This window comes from Delphinus delphis, chromosome 1 (assembly GCF_949987515.2).
Source record: "Delphinus delphis chromosome 1, mDelDel1.2, whole genome shotgun sequence".
Lineage (NCBI taxonomy): Eukaryota > Metazoa > Chordata > Mammalia > Artiodactyla > Delphinidae > Delphinus > Delphinus delphis.
Genome location: NC_082683.1, coordinates 11,499,060 through 11,524,990, shown reverse-complemented (window position 1 = coordinate 11,524,990; position 25,931 = coordinate 11,499,060). Strand labels below are relative to the sequence as shown.

At 50.7% G+C, this 25,931-nt stretch overlaps 1 protein-coding gene across 3 annotated transcripts in view; it reads right to left on the bottom strand.

The window, feature by feature from the left end:
• Positions 1-1,672: 1,672 nt before the first annotated feature.
• Positions 1,673-25,931, bottom strand: part of TMEM51 (transmembrane protein 51) — a 44,630-nt gene continuing 20,371 nt past the window's right edge. Inside the window, exons 2-4 of one of the 3 annotated variants that reach the window (XM_060032714.1) lie at positions 9,435-9,509; positions 4,918-5,453; positions 1,673-2,809 (exon numbers count right to left, since the gene is read on the bottom strand). In XM_060032714.1, the coding sequence (XP_059888697.1) occupies positions 2,401-2,809; positions 4,918-5,255 (747 nt within the window). In that variant the 5' untranslated portion in view covers positions 5,256-5,453; positions 9,435-9,509 and the 3' untranslated portion in view covers positions 1,673-2,400. Of the gene's footprint in view, positions 2,810-4,917; positions 5,454-8,657; positions 8,736-9,434; positions 9,510-25,931 lie in introns of those variants that run through there. The other 2 variants (XM_060032855.1, XM_060032781.1) reach the window with 2 other exon arrangements.

Here is a 25,931-nt window from a genome sequence, read left to right as displayed (position 1 = left end):
AAGGTCTGGGCTGGGCAGACACCCCGACAGACATCTACCAGAGGCCAGATCGAGAGCCCTTTTAGAAGGTCATTTCTCAGCTCATTTGGAATCTTGCTATTGCCCTTTCTTTTTTCCTCCTGTTTGTCCTCATCGGGGGAAGCATTAAGAGTAAATGAGGGGCTTCCCTGGTGGCGCAGTGGTTAAGAATCCGCCTGCCAATGCGGGGGACACGGGTTCAAGCCCTGGTCCGGGAAGATCCCACATGCTGTGGAGCATCTAAGCCCGTGCGCCACAACTACTGAGCCTGTGCACCACAGCTACTGAAGCCTGCGCGCCTAGAGCCCGAGCTCCTCAGCAAGAGAAGCCACTGCAATGAGAAGCCTGTGCACTGCAACGAAGAGTAGCCCCCGCTCGCCGCAGCTAGAGAAAGTCTGCGTGCAGCAACGAAGACCCAACGCAGTCAAAAATAAATAAGTAAATAAGATAAATTTAAAAAAATTTATTAAAAAAAAAGGAGTAAATGAATAGCAAGTCCAGCCCAGAGATACATGGAGAGGCACAGGCTGGCTCAGGGGTGGGCTGGGACCAGACCAGGCCTCCGGGTATCCCAGGCCACTGAGCAGTTACCCGGTGCTCCGGTATCGCAGCTCCCTTTTTATAGATTGATTTACATAAGGAAATGAAAGGTTGGAATTTAGGCACGGTTGCCAATTCTGATATGAGAAGGTGCTTGACTTCCTAATTGCCGCTCCTTTTCTCCCACAGGAGCTTTTAGGAAACATCAGGGCCTGAGAATGTGCTCTTCTAACCACCCTCCTAGCTACACAGACCCCCAGCGGCCCGCTCCACGCTTGCCAGGACCAGGAAGGGAACTTTATTTTTTTTTTCTGGGCCGCGCCGCATGGCATGTGGAACTTCCCCGACCAGGGACTGAACCCGAGCCCCCCGGCCTTGGAAGCGCAGGGTCTTAACCACTGGGCCACCAGGGAAGTCCCAGGAAGGGAACTTTGGACTCAGATTTGTCTTCCCAGACTCCCACTCCACAGTCAAGACCCTGACCCCCGACGTCCCTGGTCCTCGCATTCAGCCCAGCCTCAGCAGTCTGCCATCCGCTGCATGTTCTCGTTTGTTGAATTTCTCTCCTGGGCTCCGCAGGTAGGCACCCTGCCCTCTCCACGAGGACACGCTCACTCTGCATGATCATACAGCCCATCTGGGCCAGTTCTCAGAAGAGCTGTCCTAGGATGTTTAGACAGGTAGAGAGCTGCTGTCTAACTACCCAGAACTTTCTGTTGGGCCTGTGGGTTGACGGGGACAGTCTCAGCTCTTGGGAAGCACAGGTCCTCATTCAAAGTCTGAAAAAGCCCTTTCCACTGAGTGGCACACTAGAGTGTTGAAGGACTCGGGCCCTGGAGGCCTAGGTTCAAATCCCAGCTCTGTCATTTCCTAGCGGTGTGACATGGGGCCCTTTAATTAACCCGATTCTTCGTGAACTAACCCACAGGAAGTAATACCTGGCTTGGGTACAGCTGAAAATGGGATAAATATGTGAGGTGCTTAGCACAGCGCCTGGCATATACTACGTGTTCAGGATATATTAGCTAGTATTATTCTCATCAGTGAGATTTCTCCCTAAGCAAGTCAGTATGGGAAGAACTGCTAAAGTAATTCAGCACCAAATGTGTGACATATAAAACATTTTATTACAAAAAGCTCAGTTGCAAGGCATTTTAGAAGGAACGGAGCATCCCAGACGGCTTTCCTTTTTCTGCCGTTACACAGGAGAGACTAGGAAAGTCTACCAATTCAAACTAGGATCTCATGCATCCTCAGGCTTTGGGCCCTCAGAAGAACTGACGGCATCAGGGGCTCTGAGAACCCCACCTGGGTCTCACCCCAGGGTAATCATCCAGCCTCTCATTCGGCTTAATTCACAAAACGGGCCCATGTCCTTTCCATAAAGCGGGTCATCTTTCCTACCCACAGTTCAGGATACCAGGGAAAAAGCGAAGGCATAACTTGTCTTCAGTTGGAAACAAAACAGTCCTAGTGGAAGCAAAACAGAACCACAATCTAAACCAGTTGCTAGGTATCCTTTCCTAATTGGAACGAGGAGTGTCATCACTGGCGATTCAGAGTCGCGGAAGGACAAGGGGGGAAGATGCCGGTGCCGTTCCTTGATAGGGTCACAGCATCACGAGATCCGAAGCAGCAGCTCTTTCCGATGCACCTACTATGTGAGGTCCTGGGGGCTGCAGAGTCGCTCCTGAATCCCAGAACCCCTCACCCCCCGGCCCCGTCCAAATTGCTAAGTACACACCTGGCCCCTCCGCTTCTCAACGGTGGCTGAGTGGCTTCATTCGGGATCTGTTGGCGTGGAGGTTGAGTGACAGGAGGGAACACGCCCGGGAGGGGTCGTCAGTCCGGGGGCCGGGAGTTGGGGGCCTTCTCTTGGACCTCATCATACTGTGGCGGGGGAGTCAGAGGCTCGATGGACGGAGGAGGCACATTTTTGTCTGGCAGGTTGATCCTAAAGTCTTTGAGGTGAAGCTTTTCGGATTTTATCCTTCGAACTTTCAGCGGCTTCAGGCGTTTGGCCAACTTGGAGTTCTGCCTGTCGGGGGGGTTCCCCGGGCTGGTCTCCACGTCAGCCCTGGTTGTGGTGGGCCTTGTCTCATCCAGCCCCGTCAAGGACTCGTAGGAGGGGAGAGAGATGCTCATCCTGGGGTTCTGGTCCGGTTCCCTTGCTTCCGAGTAGTTTGTGCTCATCACTTCCTCATAGCTGGGGACGTAGTACCTTGAGGAGGCCTCCTCCTCCTCCTCTTGGCTGCAACACACCAAGCACAGACACGGGGGTGTTAGCCTGCACTCAAGTCATTTAAAATCACAGATAGATGGACTCCAAATCCCATGTTGCCACTGGGACCACGTATGCCAGCCTTGTAAACAACAAATGTGTCCAAGAAGTAATAAGAGCTAACGCTTCAACTGTTGGCTATGAGCCAGGCACTGTCCCAAGTACATATGAACCAATGCCATCTTCCTAATGACACTATGGGTTAGGTTCTATTAGTATACCCATTTTACAGATGGGGAAATGGATACATTGAGGTTAAGTGACTTGGTCATACCTTTAAGAAGTGACAGGGCAGGAAATGAATGCCACATTCTCAACTACTACACCATATCATCTGGGAGTTAACCTCCCTTGCCTTTTAGCCTCACACTTAATAGCACGCTGGGTGGGCTATTCCGATGCCCAGCTGGGCATCCTTTGACCAAAGACAACATAAACATGCATGAAACGGCTGCAAATTTGAAGCAAAATGGTTGTCCCTGGGTAGAGAAGGAATATCTGGAATGTAAAATTTACATGTATCTCGAATTATTCTGTAATTTTGTCTTCCACGTTCACCATTAGACTCAAAAGATAGGTCAGGTCCTCAGCCTTAGTCTCATTTGACTGTTGAAAGAGAAAACCAGAAGGTCAGGGCAGTTTTTACATGTTTATAGGGAGTAATGCCAATAGCCTTTTTCCAGCACCCTACACTTGAACCTGTATAGGGGATAATGGCCAACACCGGAAACCTCACTGTTTGCCTGGGCTTTCCTCTCATCTCCTTTAGGAATGAACTTGTGAGCTCACAGCCAGGGTGGGTAATGATGGGTGACTGATTTCCTTCTTTGTTCTTTTCTCTATTTCCCAAGTTTTCTAGAATATGCCTGATTATCTTTTGCTCTCAGAAAATCGGTTTAATTTTTCCAAAATAAAAACAACTCCCGTCCCACTATAGAGATAAGACATTCTTACTGAAAATTCAAACGACACAGAAAAATCTAATGAAGAAGATAAAAACATCTGAAATTGTTCCACCCAGAGACAATCACTGTTAACATTCTGTCGTATACCTTTCCAGATCTTTCTCTAATTCCATAGCCGCAACATACGATGTGATGAAAACCTTTCCTAACGTGCTGTGTTATATGCAACCTCCTTTTCTCCATGTGGTGGATACGGACCCACATTAGCAAATATAGATCAGTGATGGCTGTGTGGCACTCCACTGAATGGGCGTGTCATACTTCAGTTCGACTGATGGATATTAGGTTGTCACCTGTCTTTGCTGTTCTCAGCAATGCTCTGATAAACATATGAGCACAAAACCCTTTGCACTTGTGTGATTGTCTCCCAAAGGTAAGCTCTTAGGAAGAGAACTGATAGGTGCACACATCTTTAATATGGCCTCTTACTGTGAACGCCCCTTCAGTAAGATTATGTCAATCAACACTCCGGTCAGCGACCTACTTCCCTACAAACCTCCAACCCCGGGGGCAGTCCGTCTGGGCCAATATGAAAGCCAAGGAATTACGATGCCTTTGTTTGGTTGTCTGCATTTCCTGACTAATGAGGTTGAACATCTACAGTGCGAATATCTATGAAATGCTTGTTTGTGTCCTTTGTCCATGTTCCTACTGATGTGTTTCTCTTTCATATTCATTTGTAAGGGCTCTTTTTATACTAGGGATATCAACCTTTATCATATGTTCCCCAATTTACCACTTACCTTTTAAATCTGTTCGTGGCATTTTGGGTCAAAGAGAACACTACTTCCCAACCTGTTCAACTTAAAAGCATAAACACACAGGACATTGGGGTAAATGGACAAGCTTCCAGTGTGCAGGCTCTGGCCACCCCGGGAGCCATGCAGAACCCCTGGAGGTGTCAAAACCTGGACACACCTGTAATGCATTCAAGCCACAGTATTTGGGAAACTTCGGGACCGAAGGACAAAGGTATCGGTAAAATGATAAACTGTTTTACAGAAGCGTTAATGGGAGAAAGCCTCCTTGACTAAAATGTTCTCGTCATTGTTCAGCCCTGCACGTGTGGGTGTGCGCGTCCATCTCCCGCCTGGGGCGGGTGGCCAGCCTCACCTGTCTTCCTCGTGGGCGTGAGGCTCGACCCCCGGGTGCTGGATGTGCGCCAGCTCCTCAGCGTGCCGCTGCTTCCTCTTGTCACGGATACTCAGGCAGATGGACAGGAGTAGCAGCATCACCCCGGCCCCGACCAGCACGTAGGCTACGGAGAAGGTCTTGCTCTTGAGAATGCCGCTCCCTATCTCCGTCTTGTTCCCCTGAGCGGTTGGCTTTTCGGTAGCGCTGAACCCGGGGACGAGGTTCCACATGGCCATGATGACCCCGAGGACCAGCATCCCCAGGCCAATGGCAGTCAGCGCGTAGTGCGAGCCGTTGGCCTTGGACTGGGCCATCATGCCAGCGGGAGTGGGGCAAGGCCCGGGTTCAAAGGAAGAAAATAAATAAATAAAAAACGGCAGCAGCAGCAACAAAAACCCCGTAAACGCCTTGCGCTAAATCCCTAGCGCCACGCTGAAGAAACAGCAACCAGACTCTCAAGGGATGGTTTCAAGCAAATGTGAGGCATCCCGTGTGGACAGCTGCGGCTGGGAGGTCTGGAAGGAAAGCAGAGAGAGGAGAGGGGAAAATCAGTGCTGGTTCCAAGTGCTCTCGTGGACACAGCGGCTGTGCTCCTGGAGGTGGGGAGAAGCGGGACTGAGTCACAGGCTCTTGCTGGGCTCGCCTCTGATACATTCCAGAGGTCTTACGTGCTCCTATTCCTTCTGTGGTCCGCCTACCCCCACCTGAAAAGGAAAAGCGCGACCTTTCCCTGCAAGAGGCCGGAAAGGTCAGAGCTGCAGGTGGTTCAAACATTTTGTGGGATTTAATGAAGCGCGATAAAATCTCACCTCTTACCGGGTATGGCGAGGAGAGTGAATGATGGCATGCCTGAGCCATGATCAATAGTTGTGACAGAATCGCCTGGCTGACCGGCGTCGGTCAATGATATGACCCGGTCCAACAGCCGACTGCGGACCCTCACCACCCTCCATGGCTCCCTATTTCCCGCAGCACAAAATCCAGGCTCCTTGGAATCATGCTCATGGCCGGCTCAACCTGGCCCTGCCTCTCCCACTCATGCCCTTCCTCGCCCTCCTTCGCAAATCCCCTCCGGCATTTCTGCCCCTCTCTGATCGCCGGGGCTCAGCTGCCCTTCCGTGTGTCCCGCAAGCCACCAGCAACTACCGTGGCAAGTCTCTCTCTTTCCGTGACCACATGTTTTTCACTCTGCTCCTGGGACGTAACAGGGCCCCCCCCCAAAATGTCTGCTAAATCAAACGAATGAAATGAACAGAGGCCTGCAAGACACGCTTCTTTTCAGCCACACGGAATTTTGCTTTTCTTAAAGGGGCAGAAGCCTGCACATCCTTCATCTTAGCTGCTGTTCCCAACTGGATGAGAAACCCTCTCCCGTGAAGCAGCTCAGAGACCTTGTGCTGAAGGCAGCGGTCAGCCGTCCTGGGAGTCCGTAACCATTTGCTGGCTGGGAGAGGGAGCCGGATCAGCCAGTGACTTGAAGAGTTGAGGGTAGAACACTTTCAGGGGGCGGGGGGACCAGCGAGCAAGGCTCCTGGCTAATTACTCCTCAGATATGTTATTCCTGCCTAAGCAACTTTTGCAGAACAGTAAAACTTTACAGCTGTTTCGATGGGCAAGGTCCTGTTTGCCGTTCTGCATTCTTTCCGCTCCTTGCGAAAGGACGGCTAACCAGGCCACGTGAGAGCCGATGCTGCCGAGATGCTTTCTCATCCAGCACAGGGCTCCATCCGAAACTGGCCACTTTGTTCAAAAATACTCGAAAAATAATTGGGATAACATCCTCTATCGGCTTGAAGTCAGTTCCTTCTCTCTTTTTTTTTTTTCCCACTCAACAAATATTTCTTGTGCGTCTGCTAAGCAGTGTTAGGTGCTGGAGAAACACTGGTGAGCAAGTTAAGAATTAGGGGGGCTTCCAGGTCAGCAGGAAAACAGTCTACAGGGAATAACAAAGTGGGAAGAAAGGAACTGTGGCACTAGGCAGCTGGGTGTCTTAAGTCAGGCTGGAGGGCATATGGAAAGTCTCTGTGAGAGAAGCCCCACTTCACGTAATAGGATCTGCATCTGCCCCTGAATGCATTGGGCACGTGGGTGCATACATGCACACCCATGCATGCGTGCTGCTGTATGACCATGCACGTGTATGCATACAGAGCACTGAACAGGGAGCCCTGACTCCATCCTTATTGATTTGCCCCCAGGGCTGGTTGGGGCCGCGGGTGGTGAGAGGGGCAGCTCTGGCCTTTGTAGGCGCCTCTGCCCTTCATCCTGGGATTTCCTTGCCCAGATTTTGTTAAGCAACTGTCCATTCCTGCTGGAGACCTTTGCAGCGAGACCAGCTGGGAACAGTCTGCGGTATACACAAGGCTGTGTGTTTCTCACATCACTCACAGCCAGCGAAGGGAAGGAGGGGTTTGGCAGCCCTAGGAATGCGTAGGTCCTGCCAAATGGATTGGAGACAAGGCCAGACTTGGAGGGCTCCGTGGTGGAGAAGTGCAGCCCGAGCCTCGTGCTGGAAGCAGGAGAGATGAAGAAACCATTTACTGAGCACCTGCTCAGGGCCGGACAGGCAGGCTTCGTTCCCAGGAGGCTGACAGCCTGTTTATTAAACCAGTGAGGGGCCATGTTATCCCCCCTGCTTCCTCTTCTCATTAATTCTCAATTCAAGCTTTGCCTTATGCTGCGACGTGAGTAAAACAGGTCCCCGATGAGAGACACGGGCAGAGATGAACATGTCAGAATTAACACATTTTTGGCCTGTTAAATTGTCAATGACTGAAAACAGGCACTAATAGTGTGCGTGAGGGCGTCGGGATGGGCAATTTCATACAATGTTGCTGGATGGCAAGTTTTGGCATTCGGGGATCAAAAGTTCCAAAAATGTTTATACCCTTAGGCTCCAATTAATTCCCACTTCTAAGAATTATGCACAGGGCAAGGATATTCATCATAGCTTTATAGTAGCGAGAAACTAGAAACTACTTAAATAGCCGATAATCTGGATTTGATTAAATAAAATATGGTACACGCACTTATTCAATTATGGTCTCAAAGCAGCTAATGATACATTTTAAAGGCAAACAAGAGTATGTTCACTGTGATTCTAATTTTAATAAAACTCCATACATGGGTCTGTATATATGAATATACAGGGGAATGGGCCGAACGATCCTACTTATGTTAAAATGAAAAAGAGACAATATATTTTCCTGTACGCAAACATGTATGTAAAGTCCCAGAAAAGGGGCACATTCCAAACTTGTGCCAAAGATTGCTTCTGGGGATGGAGGGGGCTTGGGAAGTGTAACTTTTACTCTATTTCTGTATTTTGAATTTCCTACAATCAGAATATGTTGTCACAAGGCAACATAGCTTGGTAGTTAAGTGTGAGCTTCGGAACGAGGCTGCCTGGACTCTGATCCTCACTCTGTACCTTCCCAGCTGAGTGACCTTGGACAAGTTACTTAACCTCTCTGTGCCTCAGTTTCCACAACTGTAAGATGGAGATAAAAGCTCTCTAGGACGCACCTCATAGGGGAGTTATGATACATAAAAAAGTAAACAGACCTAAAGTACCTAGAATAGTATGTGACCAGCACACGGTAAATTCTTACAGAAAGGTTTGTTATTTAATATTATTTAAAGCCTGCATTCTCAATGGGGTGAGATCACCCACAAGGGGGAAACAACTGACTCTTGGGGATGGTGCAAAATAATCTTACCTGTTACAATAGTCAGTGGTCCTCCAGATCCCCAGCATGTCGGGCATGACAATTTCATGGGGCGGGGGTTGGGAGAGCATTACAAAAAGAAGGTCTAAAAAGACTCCTCCGGGAAGGAACGATAGTCGGGGAAGAAAAGGTTGAGAGACACCAATGAATGTATTATATTAAATTTCAAAACACTCAAATTATACAAACCATGATGTTTACAGTTATTTTCTCCGTGTGCTGGGATTAGAATGATTTTTCTTTTCTTTTTCTTTCTGGGAGGATAAGAATTGGAAAACACAGAAATGTGTTGCTTTTCAAATAAGAAAATGAAATAAAGGTGTTTTTTGGGGGGGGTTCATGGCAGGGTTATGTGTCCAATGGTAGCTTAAAACTGTTCGTCGTTTCCACCCTCCCTCTGGAGACCAGATCTCGACAGTTCACTGCGGGTGTGGAGACCCAGTTCCCTGAGGTGCAGCTGGAAGCTATTTATCTTGTTTCTGGCTTGTTGACCCACGTTATATTTAGCATGGTGTTCTTTCCCTTCCAAAAATAATGGAAAGAAGCTAATTTTGTGCTTAGAGGATTTGGACCACATAGTTTCCAAGATGTCCCTAAAACAGAGGAGCCTTGGTGAACAGCCTGGGGTCCCAGCTCAGCCGGACTCACCTCTGGACCCAGGAGTTGGATCCATCATGGCTCAGGTTCAAGGCAGCCCTAAGGGATAAGTGAGTGATCCTGTATCTGGGTTTTCAAGAAAACGGTGAACCAGTTAAGAGAGGCACCTACCTGTTGTTACCTAGGGAGCCTCCAGGCAGGCCTGACAACAACTCTTCATGCTAAAATCTTGAGCTAAGGATCCACCTGTAAAAAACCAGAAATGCAGCTTTCTAAGTAGGCTGTGAGCATGTCAATTTGAGGTACTCCTGGGGGAGGCACGTGTTTGCTTTTTGGAGGGAAGGTACATGCAAAAAAAATTCAAGATTCTGTACCAAGAGTGGGGCTGCAGAGGATGATGATACAGCAGCTACACTGACAAAATCTTTCCATGGTTTTCTCCATCTTACACAAGTGCTCCTGAGAGTAAAAGGAGGAGAAACATTCCCCAGGTCATGCTATGAGGAATCTGTAATCTTGACCCCAAAAGAGACAAGGCAGGAGAGGAAAATGACAGGTCAATTTGATCTGCTGGCACAGAAACAAAAATCCTAAACAAAATATCACCTAATGGAATCCAACATTTAAAAAAAAATGTTTACCCCAAGAATGTAGAGTCGATTCAACATTAGAACATCGAATAATGTCATGTCCCAGGAGAAAGGATAAACCACGACAGCAGCTGACTATGCAGTTATAGTCCAGCGGAGTACTACGCAGCAGAGAAAATGAATAAACTGCAGCTACATGCACCAGCGTGGCCCATTCTGACCCATGTGAGGTTGAACAGGAAAGCAAATTGCAGAAGAACACACACAGCATGATCCTATAATATTTATATGAAGTTCAAAACCAGGCAATGTATTGCTTTATCTTTGTAATTATTAGGAAGAAAGGCAAAATTATAAACTAAAATTTAGGATAACAGTTATCTCCCTGGAGGAGTGAGAAATGATGTTGGGGAGGAATAGTGAAGGGTACAAGGATGTTTATTAAATTATTTCTTAAACGTCACATATATCTTATATATACTCTTTTGACTGGCTGGAATATTTTGCAATAGGAGATTCTGAAAGTCCGTCAATGTCTTTCCATAACTCTTAGCATAAAATCTGAACTCCTCCGCTGTGGCCTTCAAATCCCACCAGACTAGACTGGGCTCCTGCCTCTCTCATATCTTATCTCTTGGCTCACCAACCTCTGTGGCTTCCTGTCTGTTTCTAGTCACACTAAGCATACCCTGCCCCAGGGCCTTTGCACTTACTTTTCCTGATACCCGAAACTTTTCCACTTGTCTCTTTTGTTTGTCCACTTCTTTACTACTTCTGTCTCTCAGCTCAAATGCCACGTCCTCAGCGAGGATTTCCTTGACCACACTACAAATAATGTCCCCTCCCTCACCCAGCTACTCTCAAGCCCCATGCTTCGGTCCCTATGACATTCCGTCTCACGGATGGATGACATTAACTCAGTCTATGATCGTCTCGTTTTGCTTTCCTGTTGCTTCCTTGTCGCCCCCACTGGAGCGTAAACTCCCTGAAAGTAAGTTCTCGTCTGCCTTGTTCACCTCTGTATGCCCAGCACCCGGCAGAGTGTGCCAAGACCATACCAGCTGCTTAATAACTATTTGTAGAATGAATGAATGACTATCTAGCAAGTTAAAAAGTTTAACTGATGTCCCATATCAATTAGGGGAAATGCCTAGTCCAAGGTTGGCACCGAGGAGGAGAGGATTAGATCGAGCTAATTTTCAGGATACCCAAATCTTGTGTCTGTATGCAAATGATGTGCCAGCAACACGGGAAAGGCACCCAGGTTAAATGTGACTTCCATTCTGACCCGAGATGGTGACTCTATCAATATTCCCTGGTGGGCTTTGAGGTTTCAGCTGGTCGCTGGTCTTCCCAGCACGTAGGTAAGCACCCAGAGCTTTGTTCCTCCAACCTGGGCGCCTGTTGTCTTTCTTCCCGTACATCTTTGACCAAGTAGAGCCAGAGCCAGGGGTTTCCCTGGGGACAGGGGAGGGGCTGTGCCCTGGGGAGAGCAGTCACAGCTCTGACATCTGAGCGCTCACCAGGATGAGCTGGGGGTGGGGCGTTGGGGGTGGTCATTATCACCAGTCCACACTCGGATTAGAGTCTCTCTATATAGACACAGAGACAATATGAAGACAATGCTTTAAAGAAAATCAAATGATAGAAAACAGCAGTGCTCTGGCTGAAACAGCACGGGGTTCCAAGTGTTAATGGGCAAGCCTTCCCTTGCCCCGCGTCTCGCCGAATCCCAGCAATCCTCTGGAACACAGTTTAGAAACCTGGGCTCTGATCTAGACCCTCACGTGGCCTTTGAGCTCTGCCCTGTGGCCCCGGAAGGCACAGTTCCAGAAGCGTCCAGGCTGGCCAGCTTTAGGGGGAGGAGATTCTCGGCGGTCGGAGGTGTCTGGCAGCACAACCGGCCCCCGTGACAAAGAGGCTCCTTGACCATTCTCCCCGAGCCCCAAACTCTTCCTGCCAAGCTGCATAATTGGGAAAGGGATCCCCAGCTCCATTCGCAGGAACCAGGCTGTGCTACATTCCCATCACAAAGGAAGAATTCAGTGGGGCCCTTTGGCCAAGTTTCAGCTCACAATCACTTTTGTCACCAAGTTCCAGTCCCATGCCACAGGGAAGGGGTGGGGGTCGGAGGAAAGGCTCTGAGCCACCGCTGCCGCTGCCCCTGTCCCACCGGGGAGTTTCAGGCTACCTCCCCAAGAGCCAAGGTCAAGGGGTGTCGGGTTCCTATTCTTTTAGAACAGGTTCTTGTAGACTGTGCACTCAGGAAAAACCGAAAAGCACTGTGCAAATGAGTCCTAAAGGTAGAGGAGAGAGGAGGGCTGCCTGAGCCAGAGAGCGCTGATGGGAAAAAGAAAAAGAAAGGATATTGAGTAAACTGCGAGGCAGAGTACTGATAATAATAGGAACAGCTCAAGAAGGAATCAGGCACCCTTTCTAAAGGCATCCAATCCTCACAGATGCCCTTCAAAGATGATTAGCCCCACTATATCTGAGGCTCCGAGAGGTTAAGTAATTTGCCCTGGGTCATACAGCTGTAAGCTGCAGATTCTAGTTTCACAATCAAATCTAGCTGACTTGGAAGCCCACCTCCTTTCCCTTGCACCGCACCAGCCCCCTGTGGGCCACTCCCTGGGTGGGGCACGCAGGCCAGAAATGGGCAACACACAGTTCACCCCTGGAGACACTTCATCACCAGAGCATGAGGGGTAACATATGTACATTTCTTTTAAAATGACTTTTTAAAGAATTTGTTTCCAACAATTCCTGGGTCCCTACTGTGTGCCAGGGGCTTCGGGGGATACACAGATGTGGGAGACTGCCTTTACAGTCCAGCAGGAAGACAGGTGACTCTTTCTTATAGAAGGGAAGTGAACATCAGGTAAGAGGGAACGTGCGTTGGATGCCGACTCTGTGCCAGGCCCTCTGTTGAGCTCTTTCCATGCATAATCATTGAATAGTTATTAGTTCTACCTAGGACACTGAGGTTCGGAGAGGCAAAGTAACTGGTCCAAGGTCACACAGCTAGGCAGGGGTAAGGTATGTCTGACTTTAAAGCTCATGCTTTGCACCACTAAGCACTAAAACGGGGTACGTAAAATGAGCCTACAGTGAGAGCGACCAATTCACTTTGAAGGGGGCAGGAAGGAGGAGGATAAAGCAGCAGCTGTGTGGGACCTGGAGGCATCTGTAACCTTTCCTTGGGCGGAGTTTGGGGGCAGGAGGAGATAAGGTGTCCCGTGGGAAGGGTTCAGCCTGGGAAAGTGCACAGAGATGGGAGAGCAGACACCTCCCAGGATGCACCATTTCTTGCAGAGAAAAGAGGCAGCTTCCCCTCCGCAGTATAAGACATCAGTGAATTTTATAAGACCTGACGTCTCCAGTCTCCTTGCTAATCCATGAAGTGTTGGTGAAGTTAAGGCAGGAAATTAAGGAAGGCAAATTCAAGTCTGAAGACTCCAGGAGCCATAAACAGAAGGAGCAAGTTAACAAACCAGGTACCTTTTCTTCGGGAGCTTGACACTGTATCTTTCTCTAAGCAAGTGGCTGGCGTGTGACCCTGCTTACAGGGCTGGCGCTGGGCGCCCAGTCTCGAGGGCTCCGGCCACACTCAATATTTCTTGGAAAATGTGACATCTCTATGTGTTCCCTGCCAGGATGGAGTCTGAGAGCTCCTGTCACCATCAAAGCGAGTCTGACACCCTGATCCTTCTCCAGGCTCTAGGGATGAGCCACCAATGGCCTCGCGCTCTGGTAAGCAGGGCCGAGGACAGGCTCTGACCACGCAACCCGGCCGCCCCGACCCCAGCCCCAGCCCACCGTCAGCGACTGTGAAATATCTGCTCCTGCTTCCTGGACATGCCCGTGTGCCGGGCGCACGCTAAGCGCTCTGCACGGGTTAGCTCCTTTTTTCTGCCCAACAACCATATGAGGAGGTCCCCAACTTTGTCCATGTTATCATTTAATACACTGAGGCACAGAGAGGTTGAGAAACTTGCCCAGGTCTCACAGCTTAGAGGTGGTGGCCCTGAGCACAGTCTCCCCGTTCAGAACTTCCTCATCCTCAGAACAACAAAAAACCAGCCTTTCGCCAAGCTTGATTAACTCAGATCAAGGCAGGACAGTATCCCTGTTACTAAGGGCTCGCTCCACGGTCTCGCCACTGAGGCTACCCTCTGGGCACGAGGACGAAGTTAAGCGAGATGTCACGGCCAACCTGTGACCAGGAGCACAGACGCCTGAGGCTCAGCTCCGAGCCTGGGGAGGCGGGAGGACCGGGGACCTGGTGGGGAGAGACTGGAGTGAGGAGCACATCTCACCTCGCTGCCCCTGGTCAGGGTACTGGCTGCCGGCCAGGCTCGTGTGAACCTGGGCACCGTCTGGACACACCATTTGTCCTTGTGCAGTGGGCCGTTTTGGACACCAACTTGATTCGTTTGGTTTATCCTTCTCAAGAGGCATTTTGCAGCACAAAGTACAGGAGGGCAGAGGGGAGAACTTCTAAAATCGGGGACTACGGAGGATGACTGCAGAGGTCAACTCCACTCACCACGTGGTGGGCTCCGGACCAGAGGCTGCGTCCGTATCTCAGCTCTGCTACTTAATTGTTACCTAGAAGGGTGAATTCTTACCTCTCTCAGCCTGTCACCTCATCTGTAAGAGGGGAATGATACTGGCATCTACCTCACCGGGCTGTTATGCGTTAGGAGCTCCAAGTTTTGAGTTACAGGTACTTATTCATGCACTCAACAAACTAGTCACTGAGCACCCACCACGTGCCAGGGCCCGTTCAAGTGCTGGGGACAGAGGAATGAATAAAACAGACAGAAGCTTTGTCTCGCAGAGCCCACAGACCACCAGCCTAACAGAGAAAAGGCTATAGGATGTTGCCTGGTGATCCAAGCTAGAGGAAAGCTGTGATGCTGGGCTGGGCAGGAGGGAGAGCTGGCGGTGCCAATTTAAAATCTGGCGGGCAGGGGGACTTCGCTGGCAGTCCAGTGGTTAGGACTCTGAACTTCCACAGCAGGGGGCATGGGTTCGATCCCTGGTTGGGGAACGAAGATCCCTCATGCTGCATGGGTGGCCAAAAAATAAAAATACATAAAAAATAAAATAAAATCTGGTGGTCAGGGAACACAGTCACTGGGTAAAGGATATCTGAGCAAAGACTGGAAGGAGGTGAGGGCTCCAAGGAAGCATGTGGGAGATCTGGGAGAAGGGCACCTCCTACAGAGGGACCCACAGAACGAAGGCCCTGAGCCGGGAGCCGGCCTGACAGTTTCCAAGGACAGTAAAGATGATGTATTAATGAGTGAAGGCATTAAGGGCCTTCTCCCAGTGCCTGGCAGAGAACGACTGCTCTAATGACACGTCAGCTGTCATTTACACACCTGTGGAGGCAGGTGAGAGGCCATCCACATTTAAAGAGGCCCAGAACGCGTGGGTCGCTAATTCAAGGCCATTTAAGTTGGGGACGGAGAAGAATCCGGGGTCCACTTCAGGGCTATTTGTGACTCACCACCCTGTGTTTCTCAGAATTTGGGAAAAGGCATGTGGGAGGCTGCATAATAGCCCCCAAAGATATGCGGATCTTAATGCCCAGAATTTGTGACTGTTACTTTGTATGGCAAAAGGGACTTTCCAGATGTGATTACCTTAAGGGTCTTGAGGAGATTAGCTGGGATTATCCAGGTGGAGCCAACTTCATTACAAGGGTCCTTATAAGGGGGAGGTAAAAAGTCAAAGGAGGAAGTAGGAAATGTGATGATGGTAGGAAGAGGCTGGCGTGATGAGAGGAGAGGTCCCGAGCCCAGGAAAGCAGGCGGCCTCGAGAGCTGGGAGAGGCAAGCACTCGGATTCTCCCCTAGAGGCTCCGGAAGGAGCCAGCCCCTCCGACACTGTGACTTTAGCCCACGAAACTGACTGCAAGAGAACAGATCTGTGTTGTTTTCAGACCCCAAGTTCGGGGTAGTTCCTTATGGCAGCCACAGGAAATGAATACTGGCAGCATTCGTGTTTATACCTTTCTATGGGCACCTGCCGACACTTGGACTGTTTGGTTACCCAATAGTTGGTCTAATCAGGCACAGTTCCTTAGTCTTGATAAAACCAATCTCTTGGTGAATTTTGCACCCACTCCTTGTGGGACCAGGTTGAAGGGAAGCTGGGCAACCCAGCGTCCCTTGACCTGGTTTACAGGTTAATCCGAGATTCCACTCTCGAGCCAAGTCTGCACCTGTTCTAACTCTGCTGGGATAGCAACTGTGATAAAGGCTAGCACTCTCAGCCTTGTATTAGCAGGCTCTTCTAGTGGCTCAAAGCTACAGTTCCTAAACCCTGGGGACAAAACAAGGCGGATGTCTATTTTATGTGGTCTTTATATGAGGGGCTTTAAACCAAAACCAGGGGTGTGTAGAGGAGAGACCGACTTTGCAGAACCAAAGCCCTCCCTGTGCCCAGGCCTTTATCAGACTGGCCCTGATTCTGGAGACTAGGACACAGGCTGAGAAAGTTTATCCTGCCCATATCTGGACATTTTCTTTTTTAGCTACAGCAAACGCTGCCTCCATAGAAGTGGTTCCCAAACCTTCTGCCAAGAGCCCTTTGGGAACACAGCTGAGCTGTCCAACACTCTCTCCACCCCCTCTTCTCCACTTTCCACCTGCAATTCCTACTTGAAGCATTTTAGCCAGAGCTGCTTTCTCCAGCCCCCTGGCCTCCGCCTGCTTCTGATTTTTAGGAAGTCACTTGTCACACTCAATTCTTTTTCCAACGGTTACATTTTGGAATTGTAGCAACACCCATGAACATTTCCTAAGCACTCACCAACTGCCAGGCACTGTGCTGGGTGCTTTCCATGCGTTTTTTATTATTATTAATAATTCTGTTTATTATTTATAAAATTTAGTATATTTCACGTATAAATATTCATTAATTAGCTATTATTACTATTTATTTAATATAATTATATTTTGATTTACTCTTTACTATCCTGTTTAAATTTCCCTAAAACCCTAATGAGGAAGTTTCTATAATGATCCCTGTTTCGCAGATGAGGAAACTGAAGTTCAGAGAAGTTAAGGTACCTACTCAAAGTCACACAGCGAATGGTACAGCAAAGGTTCAAACTGGATATGTCTGATTCCAGAGCTAGCATGCCCCACCACCCATTGCCTCCCGTCCCAGTCCCCACACTGCGATGGAGAGTCCCCTCTCCACGCCCCGGCTGCTGGAAGCCCTCCCTAGGCTGACCTCAGCCTCTGTGGTCAGAAGGTAGAATTCCTTGTTTTCCTTCCCCTCATTTCCCCTCCACAAGGACCAGCTTCCCCCGTGTGAGTTACTCAGTCCCCTGTAACCCTGATACTCATCTGGACAGACTTGTAAATAATTGACAATGATGTTTAATCATAAAACCAGAATCGAGGTTAAAATGGGGCAGCCTGCAGGAGAGGAGGAGAAAAACAGCTGAGGGAGGGGAGCTTGCTTTAGGGGGCTTGGGACCTCTTTCACATTGGGAGATAAAACAAAAACTACCCCTGGCTGAGAGCTTACTACCTCCATGGCATAGCCCATGCTTTCCAACATCTTCTCCCTTGTTCCAGCAGCCTGTGAGGGAAGTGCTGCTGTAACCCTCACTTTACAGAGAGGTCAAGGCACAGTCAATGCAAGGGTTGGAGTTAAACCCCTCTCTGTCCAGAGGTGATTAGAACAGACAGAATCGACCTCACAGGGCTCAGGAGTGAATGTTTTATCCACGTTAAGTGTACAGTGCTGGGTATACAGGAAGCGCCAAGACATGGTGCAGCAAGGGAAGGATGACATTTGGATTCCCCCAGTCCACACGCACCACCACCCACTTGTTCCCCCAGGTTTTAAAGTCTCCTAGGAACTGAAAAAGACTCATTCTGCTTTCTTTGCAACCAACAGGGGATATTGCAGTGGCCTCTTCATCTACAGACGAGCCCCGACGAAACTGCTGAGGCACAAAACGATTTCTCAGGGGCCTCAGGGCGCACAGCTCGGCTGCCTTTCCTCTCTGCCATCTGACCTGTAAGTGCCAACCAGGACCCAGCTAAGTGCTGGGAAAGGGGTGACCTTTTCAGGGATGTGCCAGACACAGCCGGCTAAGGTGAGATGTCACCTGTAGGGCACAGCTCACCCCCAAGCATAGGGCACCTCCTGAGAGGAGACAACAACTCACTAGCCTGATACTCAGTAGGATGGTTTTGTTTTGCCTGCGCGTGGTTCCCAATATCCACTCTTCCCTTCCTCCATTGTTAAGAAAACTTCTGATGCTCAGTTTCCCGTGGCTTATCCAGCTTCTCGGGCAGCTGGCCGTGCCGTATGACTAACTTCTGGCCGACAGGATAGAAACAGAAGTGAGTATCAGGGGAGAGGGTCATTCAGGAAGGGTTCTTAAATGGAAGGGACATGTCTTCCGCCCCACCCCACCCCTTTCCTACTGGCTGTAATGCAGATATGATGGCTGGATCTCAGCAGCTATACTGGAACATGAGGTAGACGATGGCAAAGCAACAAGACAGAAGGGGTATGGGTTCCTGGTAATCACAGAGCTAGCCCCCCAGCCCTGGACTGCTGACCTCTGGACTCTGTTTACTTGGGAGAAAAACAAAGATTTATTTTATTGAATTTACAGTTACTTAGGGCTTTTTACCACCTGAACCAGCCCAGACCTGGTGAATAGTAACAGTGAATTTATTTGTAAGACTCCTTATGGTCTTTCCGAGACAGCCAGAGCCAGAGCTGGGGAAAGAGGGGAGCCTGGGCAAAGAAGCCAAGAAGGGCTCCCCAGGGAGAGGAAGAGGTCCCCAGAAGGTACAGGGTTCAGAACTTCCAGGAGGAGGTGTCAAACAAGGAGGGGCAGCAGTTAGTCTCAAGCACCCTAGAGAAGTTCAGAAGATGCTGTTGTTCCTGCCCACTCCTAATCCTAGCGCAACAGCACTCTAGTTTTCCTTGGCCAGGGCCTCTCCACTCTCAGCCCAGGTGTCTGACCCAAACTCTGGCTCCACGGGTGGGCATATGCCCCAGGTCTGGCCAATCAGGGCATTGTATGCCCCTGGGATGGTTGCCCTGGGGAGGAAAGATAAAATGGAATGGGGGAGGGGAGAAAAAAAGAAAACGAAATAATAACAACAATAATAAAACAAGAGAGTAGCCCAGCAAGGCCCACAGATGAGGATGTGGCACAAAGTAAGGGCTGGATTAACCCAACCTTCTGAGCTGAGGCCCAGCACCTCTGCCTACCGCCCCACAAAGAAATGCTGGTTCCCCAGTTCCACAACAACCCAGCCGTGAGAAGCCACAGAGCTGAATGCGGCCAGCGTAATCCCAAGCTGACTGTGGTAGGAATGGACCGATGGCTGCTCAGCTCCACTGGGCGGTGCGAGTGACACCAATCACACCCAGGTGGCTGTTGGGATGGCCAGTGGGAATTCGCTGTATGCAAGGGCCGCACTGTCCAATACAATGGCCACCAGCCACGGGTGGCAAAGGAGCTCTTCAAGTGTGGCTGGTCTGCAGTGAGATGTGCTGTAGAAGTGTAAGATACGCAGCAGATTTCAAAGACTTAGAAAGAATAAGAATATCTCATTAACATTTTAAATTAATTCCATGCTGAAATGATCTATTTCAGATATACTGAGTTAAATAAAATATATTATTAAAATTAACTTAGCCTGTTTCTTTGTACCTTTTAAAAACATATGGTTCCCATTTAAAAGTTAAATTTAAAATTACATATGGGGCTCACATTCTATTTCTATTGGACAGGGCTGTTCTGAAATGTTAGCTCTCGAGGGTGGGAATTTCTGTCTGCTTTGTTTGCTGCTTTCTCTCAGTCCTGGAACGGGCCTGGTCCATGCAGGAGGAGCTGAATAAATGTTCACTGAGCGAATGCAAAGCATGACGGGGAATTCCCTGGGGATCCAGTGGCTAGGACTTGGCACTTTCCCTGCCGTGGGCCTGGATTCGATCCCTGGTCGAAGAACTAAGATCCTGCAAGCCACGTGGTGAGGTCAAAAAAAAAACTTAAAAAAAAAAAGCATGACATAGTGGTATCAGGGAATTTAATAAAAGAAAGAGTAGGAGACTTCCCTGGTGGTCCAGTGGTAAAGAATCCGCTTTCCAGTCCAGGGGACGCAGGTTCGATCCCTGGTCGGGAACTAAGATCCCACATGCCGCAGGGCAACGAAGCCCACGCGCCACAACTAGGGAGCCCGCATGCTGCAAACTATAGAGCCCACGTGCTCTGGAGCTCGCACACCACAACTACAGAGCCCACACACCCTGGAGCCCTTGCACCACAACTTAGGGAGAAGCCCGCGTGCCACAACGAAGGTCCTGCGTGCCACAACAAAGACCCGACGCAGCCAAAAAATTTTTTAATAAATAAAAAAATAAATAAAATTTAAAAAAATTAAATAAAAGAATGAGTAGCTGACCTAGTGGTGTCATGAAAAATACAGAGTCCGTTGGACCTTTGTTCAATTCGGTACACCCATCCCTGGCAATGCACTTCACCTCTGCAAGCCTCAGTTTCCACATTTGTAAAAGGGAGATGCTGCTTCTGAGGACCCAGTGATGTAACCAAGGCCAGGTCTGGCCCAGAATTGGAGACTGCTCGCTGCCCCCGCCATGTGTGTGGGAAACCTGGGAAGGTGAGAGGCTGGAGGGCTCTGCCGAGGAGCCGTTGCTATTCTGGGTGAGTGAACGATAAACCCCACTGACGTGCCAGGTTGTGGCCTCCGGCAGCTGCTAAGAGGTGCCTCTACTGCTCCCGCTGCTGGAACCGCAGCCTGTTTCCCCGTCCAGACGGGCAGCAGCAGCTAGGAGACAGGCCCATAGCTGGTGTCAGCAGTGACTGAGGACCAGGGGAGGCACCCTCCGTGGGCACGTGTCATGGCCCTGATTGACGAATCCCCAGGGTGACAGTCAGCTGTTTTCAGAGGTCTTTCCAGAGAAGAAATTAGTGGTGAAACATGCACCTGCATTTCAGATGGGCTCGTGAGAACACGGAGGCCGGGGAAGGTGGGGAGAGTGGCTACGGCGACGCCCAGCAGGGGCTCCCAGGGCCAGGTGAGATGCTGGGGACCAGCGACTGCTCATCCTCTGACCGTCAACACAGATGAAAAGCTGATAAACACCCACGGACACCCCCTGCCCCTGCCAAGAGGGGCTGTTAGCTTCCTGTTGCTGCTGTAACGCTGCAATAAATTACCATAAATTTAGCGGCTTAAAGCAGCACAAATTCACTCTCTTACAGTTCTGGAGGTCAGAGGTCTAAAATCAACGTATGAGCAAGGCTGCATTGCTTCTGGAAGGTTTAGGAGAGAATCCGTTTCCTCACCTGCTTCAGCTTCTAGAGGCCGCCTGCAATCCTTGGCCCCTCCTCTCCATCTCCCAACCTCCGCTTCTGACGTCACATTTCCTTCTCTGACTCTGACCCTCCTGCCTCCCACTTAAAAGCATTCTTGTGACTACATCATGCCCATCTGGATAATGTGAATCTGCAGAGGCCCTTTAACCATATAAAGTAACATATTCACAGGTTCTGGGATTAGGATGTGAACATCTTTTGGGAGGGGAGGGTCATGATTCCTTCCTAATTTCGTTATTCAGCATACCCTAAGGGCCCCCAGGCACACTCCTGTACATCAGGGGTTCACTGGCGTTTCACTGACTGTCTGCCAGGAAAAGCATCCCCACTCAGGTATCAGGAGCACCTGGATATAGACTAGGTGTGTCATTACAAATGGGGGCGAGGATTACATATTTTACAAGAGGGCCTTTTGTTTTCAGAAACCTGCATCTTTCAGTAATGATAAGAACAGCTAACCTGCATTGAATGCTTACTCTGAGCCTGGATTATCTCATTTAATCTTTACAAACACGCTGCCACCATCCCCGTGTTACAGATGCCCAGAGAGGTTACGTGACTTGCCCAAAGTCTCACGTTAATAAGTAGCAGAATGAGGCTGTGAACCAGATAGTCTGAGTCCAGAGTCCCCCTAAAATCCTGCCTCTCACCTGCCCCCAAGCCATGCTTTAAAGAATGAGTTTTTAAACATCTACACGCTGCTTCCATGAACACGGCAATCCTTTGTCTAATATCAGAATCAGAGATTTGCTGATGACAGAGATGGAACGGATGTGTCCAGGACCACTCAGTGACAAAGATGCAAGTCAGTGTCTTAAGTAACCTGCTTAGAGCTAAGGGTCCAGGCTGAGTACTGACCCTGCACCTCTCCTGGCCTCGCTCAGCCCCTGGGACTGGGGGCTCATGGGGCTGCCCGAAGCCCCATCTCATGTGCAAGGACTCTGCCCCTCTCTGCGCTGCCGCAGCACAGTGTTAGGGGTTGTGACCCGACACCCACACTCAGAGCCCTTCCTGGGCCCGAGCACCGAGCTGGACACTCTCACACATCATCTCTGTAGCCTGACTCATCAAAGCTCTCTCTGGCTGCTGCCTCATCCCCACTGTAAGAGGAGGGAAGGGGGTCGAGGATGGGGAACAGTCAGAGACGACAGCCTCTGTCCAGATTCGAACCGGGATCATCTACCCGGAAGCCCCACAGTGGGTGTCACGGTCTCCAGTGCATCTGTGGGTGTTCCGGTCATGTCCCTTGTCCCCCTCAGGCCAGGAGCTACGCCCCATCATCTCTGCCCCACAAGGGGCCTGGACAACACAGGAGTTTATTAAATATATACAAGGTCTGGCCCTTAATCTACCTTGCAGGGTGTTTAGATCTGAAGATCAGCTGAGGAATCATAACTCCATGCGTTTTGGCATAGAACGTTATCACCGAAGCAAAGGTAGCCAGAGCAGGTGAGGGTGATCAAGGGTTGCCTCTAGGTGGTTAGCAGGAAATAGAGGGCGGGAGAACCAGGCCTGTCCTTGAAAACGTTATCGCCAAGGTTATAATGTACATCTAGCAAACGGATACGCACAGAGCAAGAAAGGAAGCAGGAAGGGAATGCACTGGAAGGGCATGTGGTGTCAGGGGACAGGCAGACATGCCCGAGGGGACTGCCGTCTGTGCCCTGTGGGCCAGGCACTGTGGCAGGCACCGAGATAGCCAGCAGCAGCAAAACGTCCTCAGCCTTGTACACCCAAGAGGGGCAAAAGAGAAGAAAAACTAGGAGACTTGACAAATTGGGGAGGGGGACAGGAAGGAAAAAAGGCACAAACAACCCAAAGAAGGAGAGAAAAGTGAACAAAAATGGAGTGGACACCATGAAAGCATGGCAGGAGGAAGAAAGGAGAGGAGAGGCAGGAGTAATGAAGGTCTAGTCCCTGATGAGGCAGGGGAGTTGCCAGGACACTGCTGGGGGGCTGTGTGGTGGTGGGCACGGTGGGGGGGGGAGGGGCAGGGGAGGGGCAGGGGAGGGGGAGGGGAGGGGAGGGGGAGGGAGGGGAGGGGAGGGGGAGGGGAGGGGAGGGGGAGGGGAGGGGGGTTCTTTGAAAGGAAAGGTGGATCTGGTGCTGGGCCTCACGCTCTCACTCCGCGGCGGCTGCCTCTCTGGTCAAACAGCCGGGCCTCTGCCGTGCTGGCTGCTGTCGCAGGGACCTGCCCAGCGCACGGTTTGTGTGTACAGACACAGTCACGGAGAGCCCTAGAGCGGGGTCGCTGGGACCCACACTGGCCACCCTGCACTCATCGCGGCAGTTGCCCGAGCACAAAGGGGACAAGCGAGCTGCGCCCTGGGGAGCGGCCATGCTCCAGAAGGGCCACCTCCTGCTTGGCCCAGGCTGACCTCACACCTCACCTGCATACTGGCCACAGAGGCTTCCTCCACGGCCTCCCTGCCTCCCGGCCTCCCGGCCTGCCGTCTCTCCACTGCTCTCAGGGGGCTCTTTCCCAAGGGCAAATGTGATCACACCACCGGCGTCAAGACCCCTCCATGGCTCCCCAGGGCCCTCAGGATAAAGCCCTGCTCACAGGCCCCTGGCACCTGCCTGTCGCCCCCCTGGGGCCTGCCGATTTCCATGCAGTTCCCACGCACACTCTCGTGGCATCCTCCCCACGACCCAATGTCCGCAGATAACGTAACTGGGGCTGGGAGAAGGCTCCGTGACCTCTGCAGTCTCCCACTGGCGGAGTCGCCGTCCTCCTCACCAGGGCTGGAAACCCTGCTCGTCCGTGACTCCTGGCTCTCCCTCGTCCAGGCCCGAGGCCCACCCACGCGTCCTGCTCTTCCTCCTTTTCTGTTTCCACTGCTGCCGCTGTGGGGTGAGCCCTCCCACCTCCCTGTGCCCACCTGGCTCCCTGCCCCAGCCTCGCCTTCCTGTCCAATTCCTCCAGCGTGCTCTTGCCGTTCTGAGCTCCAGGAAACAGCCTTTTTCGTTCTGTCTCTCGCCTGCTCAGAAGCTGTCAGGGGCGCCCCAGCGCCAAAGAGTCTAAGGCCGAACCCCTTAGCTCGGTGTTCAGGCTCTGCTCCAGCTGGGGGATCTGGGAAAACAGGTACAGAGGAGTCCCGGGGAGCCTTCCTAATGCACCCCTCCTCGCTAAGGTTCCAGGCAGGAGGCCAAATCCCTCGGGGGGCTGGGGAGAGGGCTGGCCGATGGAGACCACAGCTGGATTCCAGCTGTGGGCGCCCTCAGCGCTGCCAGAACTGACCTCCCAGACCTGCCGCTCCTCCCTTGGGGTCCTACAGAGGCGGGGCCTCATTCTTTCCACTTGGGGGGCCCCCTGAGGCCTCGTAAAGGACAGGAGCATGGTGAGGGAAGGAGGGCCGCCCCATGGCAGCACTGCATACCTGAGGCTGCATTGAAACCGGACCTCCCCAAAGCTGTGAAAATGATGCCAGATCCCGCCCTCGGTTCGGCCCGTGAAAACAGATGAAACCAGTACTCCTCACGCCTCGGAGTTCACAGACCAGTAAAATCCCTCCTGCTGTTTTGAGAAGACTGCCATCGGGTTGCTACCTTTCTCTTCCACTTAGTAAGGGCATCAAAGCCAACGAAAGCATCCTGCCCTCTGCTACTGCCGTCCTTCCAGAGCAGGAAGACCGACGTAACAGTAAAGACAGGAAGAGAGAACCTTGGAGTAGAGGACACACTCTCAAAATGAAATCAATTCTGATTTCAGGGAAATTTAATACATTGTCTTTCGCCTTCTAATTTTGTTAAACTACGTCCCCTTTGTCCGCCACTGTAACCAACCTCACATATGGACGCGTCCAAGAGAAAAAAAAAATCAGGAACATAAGCTGTGACTGTGCGTTACATTGGAGATCTGACATTAAAATCCCAGTAATTTAAGAAGAGACTATTATAAAAGGATTTTTTCCATTTACAAAAAGCCTTGGGCCTCAGTTTTCCCATCTGTGAAATAAGAGGTTGGGTGGAACTAGGTTATCCCAATGTGTCCTCTGGCACTGAAATCCTGGATTCCTTGAGTTGGTCCCAGTTAGAGAGGCTGCCTGCCTCACAATGTGCGGTTTTGGAGAAAAGAAAGACTATCACACTTTATAGAGGAATAAGGTTTTAGGCCGCTTGCCCACCCTCCCTCCCCTCCCCCTTCCCCCCTCCCGCTGGGTGTGACCTCCAGTGAGTGGGAACAGATTTGGCAAAACAAACAGATGCCCTCCTCCGTGTGCAGCTCAGCGCTCCCAGGTTCTGAGCATTTCCCTAGCATCCCTTCTGGGGTGAGACGGGATACAGGAAATCTGCGTACTGCATATGCACAGTGTACTGCCTGGACAGCTGTGCAGCAAATTGGTAACACTGGTTCCCTTTGGGTTGTAGGGCTGGGGTGAGAGGGGGGGGCTCTGCATGTCTGACTTTCTATGCCTCTACACCAGGGTTTCCCCACCTCGGCACCATTGCCGTGTTGGGCCCAATAATTCTTTGCTGGGGGGCTGTCCCGTGCATCATAGGCTATTTAGCAGCATCTCTGGTCTCCACCCACTAGACGCCAATAGCATCTTGATCCCAGCTGGGACCTTGCCAAATGTCCCTTAGAGTGGGGATGGGGCGGCAGCACTCCCTGGGCTGAGAACCACTGCTCTAGACTATTGGTTTAAAATATTTTAAAATGAAGCACATACAAGAATATTT